This window comes from Argiope bruennichi, chromosome 1 (genome assembly GCF_947563725.1).
Source record: "Argiope bruennichi chromosome 1, qqArgBrue1.1, whole genome shotgun sequence".
Lineage (NCBI taxonomy): Eukaryota > Metazoa > Arthropoda > Arachnida > Araneae > Araneidae > Argiope > Argiope bruennichi.
In genome coordinates, this window is record NC_079151.1 from 76,741,296 (window position 1) to 76,748,600 (window position 7,305).

The 7,305-nt window shown below is 22.8% G+C and overlaps 1 protein-coding gene across 2 annotated transcripts in view; it reads left to right on the plus strand.

Annotated features, from left to right (window-relative positions):
• The window catches only part of LOC129971540 (GRIP and coiled-coil domain-containing protein 2-like), a 39,503-nt gene extending 33,169 nt beyond the window's left edge, over positions 1-6,334 (plus strand). For both annotated transcript variants that reach the window (XM_056085444.1, XM_056085533.1), the window contains exons 17-22: positions 690-728; positions 832-913; positions 2,833-2,921; positions 3,285-3,428; positions 3,513-3,621; positions 3,999-6,334. In XM_056085444.1, coding sequence (XP_055941419.1) covers positions 690-728; positions 832-913; positions 2,833-2,921; positions 3,285-3,428; positions 3,513-3,621; positions 3,999-4,069 — 534 coding nt within the window. In that variant the 3' untranslated portion in view covers positions 4,070-6,334. The remainder of the gene's footprint in view (positions 1-689; positions 729-831; positions 914-2,832; positions 2,922-3,284; positions 3,429-3,512; positions 3,622-3,998) is intronic.
• The last annotated feature ends 971 nt before the right edge of the window (positions 6,335-7,305 follow it).

Below are 7,305 nucleotides of genomic sequence, written 5' to 3' on the forward strand. Positions count from 1 at the left end.
AAAAAATTAAATTAGAAATTGGTAAATATTCAGTTTCAATTTTTTCTTATATATTAATATATAAAAAAGTTAAAAATATTGTTTGTTCAAGACTTATATCATTTAAACATTAAGAATATATATTTCCTCTCAAATGTTCATTTTTGGATTAATTTTTGTTTTCTATTGTTCTTATTTATTTATACATTTTTTAAGAAGAGTTAATTTTTTAGAATTTAATTTTGCAACTCAATTAATGCATTAATGCAGAAACTCTTTGTGATGTGAATGATATTAAGTAAAACTTCATTCTGATAATAGAAAAATTCTGTAAAATTATGAAATTTTTGTATATGGCAACCAGGGACTTCTTTTGAAGTATACTCTACATAAATTTCTATTAAAATAATGATTTAAATTTTTATCATGCAATATGTTGAATAAATAAATAAAAATTGTTTTATGTACTACTATGTAGAAATTCGATTATTTTATTACTATCAAACCATTGTAAACTAATATGTTTCAAACAGTACTGTATATATATAGAAAAAGTTTTCTCCAGATTTTTTTTTAATATATTTACTTTGAAATTTGTATATTGTTTTATATTTCATTGCTCTATTATTAATTAGAGATAACTTTTCAAATAGTGTGTAATATTTGCCATTTTCAGTATGAACTATATTTATAAATTTTATACTATTTAGGGTTCAGAAAGTATCGATGGTACAGACACCCCCATACGTGTAAGTTATTAAATTTGTTGAATTTTTATGTTTTTTAAAATTTTTGTTATTCAGAGTTACAGATGTAGGTGTTTGAATTAATATTTGTTTCATTTTTTTTTAGCATTTGTCTCTAGCAACTATACCAACATCAGGTTTTCTTCCCTTTGAGAAATTGTTGCAATCTCCACATGATGAACTCAGCAGTAAATATCATTTTTATTTCTTACTCTTTTATAATAATTTTTTTTTTTACTACACTAAATAAAATAATTTCAATTTATGATCAAAATCTAAAGAACGAATTGTTTATTATATGTTAAAGTCATAACATTGATTTATAATTAATTAATTCAGATGAATTTTTTTAATTATAAATAAATATATCTTTTAGGAAGATGTCGAAGAAATGGTAAGACTAGTTATATTGTTCTTAGTTATTATGATTTGGCGCTTTTTCTTTACTTTTTTATTCTTGCTTGTATCTCTTGATATAGAGAAATAATTTATGAAAAATATAAAAATATGCTTTCATTATTATTATTATATAATGCATTTTTTATAATGCATCTATTTATGTTTATTTTTTTTCTAAAACAACTGATCTTGAAAATAAGTTTCTTTATTGATAATTAATAACAAAAAATCAGTCAGTTCAAAAAAATGTTATATTGTGGCCTTTTTAAAGATGTAGCTTTGAAAATGTAAGGGAAATCAGAACCTCTTGTATAAAACATCATAATGTTTTAGATTAAAGTTTAATAATGTTTATGCTTGATTCATATGTTTTCATTTTAGTTTTAAAATTTATATAACAATATAAATTAGCATTAATTTGTTTAATATTATTATATGCATAAAATGTGTTTAATGTTATTGTATCATGCATGAGTGCAAATGCAGTAGCAAAAATAATAAATATATTGTTTGAGAATATAATTAAAAATTTATTAGTGTAATAAAAAACCATTATGTAAAAATAACTAATAGAATAATGACTATGTTAATATGACTAATTAAAACTAAATTTATTTAATGTAAATGCTGTGAAATGAATTTTGATTAATAATATTGCAGTAGGTAAAAACAATAAAAATATTGTCTTAATATATGCTTTAAAATTCCTTAAAAGGAATTCTACAGAAATAAAACTGGGATCACTTGAAACTACTTTTTAAATGGTGTAAAAAGTAACCAGGAAAACAAATTTCAAAATTTTGATAAATTTTCAACTTAAAATCTGTTTTAATTAGAAAAAAAGATCTTCTTAATTGCCATTATTACCCAAAAAGTAACTGTGCATCAAAATTTTGTAGCCCTAGGTATCCTCCTATTGTTTGTCCTATAGAGTACTGCATTTTACAGGTTTTATACTGACCTATAAATCTTATCGTGTTAAAATGTAGAATTTGAGAGTGTGTCTGAAGAAAAATTATACTTAATATTAAATCTACTTTGTTGAGAATTTTGAATTACATTAAATGAAGCAGTCATAGAGAAAGATTCTTCATTTTCAGTTAAGCTGGAGTCAATGAAAGGGGGAGTCACTGTAGTTATCACTATAAATAGAACATGGAGATAATTTTGCTCGATGAAATTTTATCGTCAGGTTCCAGTTAACTTATACAAAGCATTTTGAAATTAAAAACTAGAAACTTAAAATAGATGAGCAAGACGAGGTTCCGTATATCTACCTATTTTCAGAGTCATCTTTCAAAGTACAGTAATTTTAAAAGACCATTAATTTTCTGACTTTCAACAGTTTAAAAAAGGAATTCAAACCTGACAGCATTACATTGAAAATGAGATATTAAGTCGGAGATACAGCTATTTTTGCTTGTGAATATTGCAGTCCATTTAAATTTCTTCCTTTATGAAAGGAGGCAGGATCTGGGAAAGGAAGAAAATATGCAATACTGTATGTCCAATTTTGAAAGACAAATGTGATATTTTTTTGTGAAAAAAGATTTTATATCATAAATTAGCAAATTTTTAATTAAAAGAGAAAATTATTATTTTTTACTGCTTGTATTTGTTACTGAGTACAATCTAAATGAATTGAATTAGTTGCATGATACAACAATTAATTATTTTAAATTGATTTTGACATTTTATCATATTTTAGCTTCAGCCAGCTTTATCAGCAATCAAGATAGTGAAAAATTGTTAACTGATTTAAATGCAGCAAATAAGAAGATTGAACACTTAAGTGAAGTATGTCTGTTTTCAATCAAATGACTTAATTGTTTTTATTAATATTTTGTTACCTGCAAACAACTCAATCATCTTAATAAGTATTTAATTAATTTTTCCTTACAGAATAAATTTGCTTTTAACTTAATTACTGGTTGATTTATTTCTAAATTTGCAATGACATAAGACATTTTTTCTCTTTAGTACAAAGTATTAGTTATTTTATGTTGCAATTTCATTAAAAGGGAAAAAAATCTATATTTGAATATGTTTATGTAAGTCATCAGAAATCTTGCAATTGAAGTTATTCAGATATAATTCAGAATGCATAGTGGAATATATTTTTGTTTGATGAAGGTTCATTGATTTTTTAATTTTTTAAAGGTTTTAAATGAAAGTGAAAGTACAAATCTTCGATTAAGTGAACAAGTCCGTGTACTGAAAGAAGAAGTCCGCAGGCTTGAAAGAAATAAAGAGCGTGAACAGCATGCAGAAAATTTGGAATATTTAAAAAATGTTTTCATAAAAGTATGGTCATCAGTTTTTTTTATTTTTTGCATTGAAAATTTATTAGATTTATTTTATCTCATTTTTTTTTCTCTCATTGCTTAGTTTGCAACACTTAGTCCCTGCAGTGAAAAGGCCATGTTGATTCCTGTATTAACAACGATGCTAAAACTAAGTCCTGCAGAACAGCAGCAATTGAAAAGCATATCTGGAGGTATTTGAAATATTTAAAGTCAATTACTTTTATAAGCTTTTTCTTATTTCTTATATAAAAGTTTTTTATTATCATAAAAGAATAGTCATAGTATCAAATATAAAGGAAAAAGTTGTGAAGAAATTTCCATGTTTTGTGGCGATTTATTAACATTTAATCTGTAATCATTCTGTTTATATATATATATATAATTGAAAATGTAAAAAAAGAAAAACTTTTTTGTTATAATTTAAATTCCATTATCTTTTGAGCTGTTTTAGTCCTGAAAAATTGTGTTGTTCTTATATTGAATAATATATATTTGATGCTTAATTTTATCTATTTACAGCATCTTTGAATGACATTTATAAATTAATCTGTTTATTGCTTTTGTATAGATATTGATAGCAACGAACCGTCTGGTTCCGGATGGGGCAGCTATCTTCATAGATGGTCTGGCTTAGCATAGAACTGCACTATTGAAGAAGAGCACAATCATTATGAGGGCATTTCATATCTTTATTTCTGTTGTGTTTTATTGGCCTTTATCACACTTTTAACAGATCATTAACAAAAATAATTTTAAGCCTTAAAAATGGTTCCATTGTGATTTTTGTAAATGCTTAAAATATGTTTATGTATTGGTATTATATGTAAAATTCTAAAATGTGTTAGATATGTTTGAATGATTGGCAAATTTTGTATTTTTTTTCTGTTTGTTTTACAAAGTTGCTGACTGATGAAAAAATAGCTTTAAATGAATAGCACTTGATAATTTTTCTTTATTTAATAAAAAGAAAGAAGATACCATATATATTGATAACTTAAAATTATGAGATATTGTTAGCTAAGTTCTTTTTTTTAATTGATAAATACCTCTTCAATATATGTTTATTTTTATACTTTCATAGTAAGACAACAATTAGAGAAAATTCCATAGATCAATATTTAAGCTATTTATTTTCTCACGTAGTTATAAATCGATTTTTTAAAAATAGTTTTTTTCAATATACAGCAAAAAATTATGAATTCTAACATACCATAATCAATGAAAGACCATTATCTAATTGTAGTTTAATATTTCAGCAGTCACTATATGCTTTGTCTTAGTAAAGGATTAGGTAATGTTTTTTAATATTCTTTCATAAAATAATGTCTCTTTTCCATACTGTTATTTAGGTTGTTGTTTTTTTAATTTATGTTGCTTATTTTAATTAGGAAGCATATATTTTTATTTTATATCAACAAATTTTATAAATAATTAACTTATGACTATTGCATTAATTCATAATTCTGTATTTATACTTTTCGATTTTCTAATCACACTAAATAAATGCCTGTTTGTTGCATTATAATTCCAATGTTGTATTATATAACTGATTTTTATGGATTGAAAAATATTGTTATCTATTTATCAATACATGAACTTTAGAATTTTAGCTATGATTTTCAGAATTGAAAACAAATGTCTATAGATGTATGTGTGTGTATTTACAAAATCCATTGTAACTAGTTATTCTGCATACGAGTCATTAGTTAAAATAACAGTATTAATAACAATTGTTATAATTTTATTGGTCTTAAGCTAGTCACAGTATATGCTAAGGCACCCCCATCCCTTCTTTTCCCAGATATTTATTAACAACTTGAATGAAAGCTTAGTGGAGATTTTTCCTTTGCCCTTTTAGTATGAAACTGCTCAACTGAAAATATATAAAAGCTTGAAGATATTTGTAATTAATAATAAAATTCTCAAAATTTCAAAGATATTTTTTTCAATTATAGTCTACATTTTAAACTTTAAACGAATTTTGTAACTTGTTAAAAAAAAATTTCTTCAAAAAAGTATTTTATGAATTTTTCTATCTGAATAATCATTAGTTTATTGAATTAAAGTTTAAAAATGCTTTTCTTTTCTTTTCTTTTTTTTTTTTCCTCCAGGTATCAATTATCACTTATTTTATTCCTAAAATTTTCCTTTTCTACTTTTCTCTACCTTGAATTATATTTTCAAATTATTTATAAGGAAAAGAAAAGTTTTCTATTTTGCTTTATATTGTAGATAATGGTGCTTAATGTTTTATGTGTGGGGTTGATGTAATACGTTAATTTAATGTAAATTGAAATTTTATTCTTTTGGTTATTGTATATCGAATATTGCTGTAGAGTTTTATGTAAAATAAGAAAAGAAGGAATAACTGGCTAATTTATTTTGATATCTTGAAGTATCATTGATTGGCTATTTTAATGATGTTTTGTCTTGGTTGAAGTATGTGTTTTAATTATTTAAAATGTTGAAGAACTTTTGATATTGATGGCAAAGTATGCTAATAATCTTTCTATATTATCTACAACATTGTGGTGTTTGTGCATAACAAATAGGGTTTAAAATGATCTAACATTCCAGGGTTTTCCCCCCTATTTTTTCTAAGATTATAAAGAACTTTATTTTTTTTAATCTGTGTTACTTTTTTGTTTTATTTTTATTTTATTTTAGAATTTTTTTAAAAAAATAGGAAATTAATACAGAAGAATATTAACTGCTCAATGTTAATTTTATAAATTGGTTATTAAATTATAAGAAACATTTATTATATTATTATTAATTATAAATGCTTAAGGAAAACAGAATTTGAGATATTATATCAAATTTTTAAATCAATTAATTATGAATTTTATCAATATTGTATTATTATGTAGTTACACTTGTAAAATCAACTGGTTTAATTTTTTTTTTAAACATAGAGATAATTTTAAATTTAAAGTTTCCTTGCTATGTTCAATATTTAGGTAATTTAAAAGAGCAGAGTTACAATCGTAGAAAGATCATTGTATGAAATGTTATTTAATTAAATGTTGTAAAAAAATTATCAATGTTTTTTTTTAATAAAATAAGTATGGATCAAATAGCATTTTAATACATTAAAAAGTGAAAGTTCTTTCAATTCAAATTAATTAATATGGAAGTTTCACAGTTTGGATTTGAAAATAAATATTTAACAAAAACTGTGATATAAGAGGACAAAAAATTATAACTAATTCAGTTCTTTTATTAAAGTACAGAAGAATATTTCATATTTGCTCCTTTTGCAGATGTTGAATATTTCATTCATTTATTGATTCACAAATATGAAGATAAGATGATAATAAAATTGGACTCTTATGTAGATATTGGATCAAATATTTTCTTTTTAAATATATATTTTTTCCTTTTAAATTAATATTTTTTTCCTTTAAATTAATATTTTTTCTTCATTTTTTGGAATATAGTTTATTATCCAAAAAAAATTATTTTCAGATAGTAAACTATAATAAAAATCTTCTGTTCAAAGCATAATATATGAATGCAAAATCAGTGACGGATTTCAATTATATATATATATATATATATATATATATATATATATATATATATATATATATATATATATATATATATATATATATATATATATATATATATATTAATTACAGAGATTAGCAAAATAATTCAGTATCAATATATCAGATAATAAGATCGCTTATATTTCTTAACCTAGAAATAGCTAAAAATTTGTACATAATTTGGTAATATTTCTTGAGGTTTCTTCATAAAGTATCAAAGCAAATAAGCAAATTAATTTGGAATTGTTTCTAACTACCTTACTATAAATAATTACCTGCGGTGTAATTTTAAAGATAATAATATATTGCTTGTATTATATG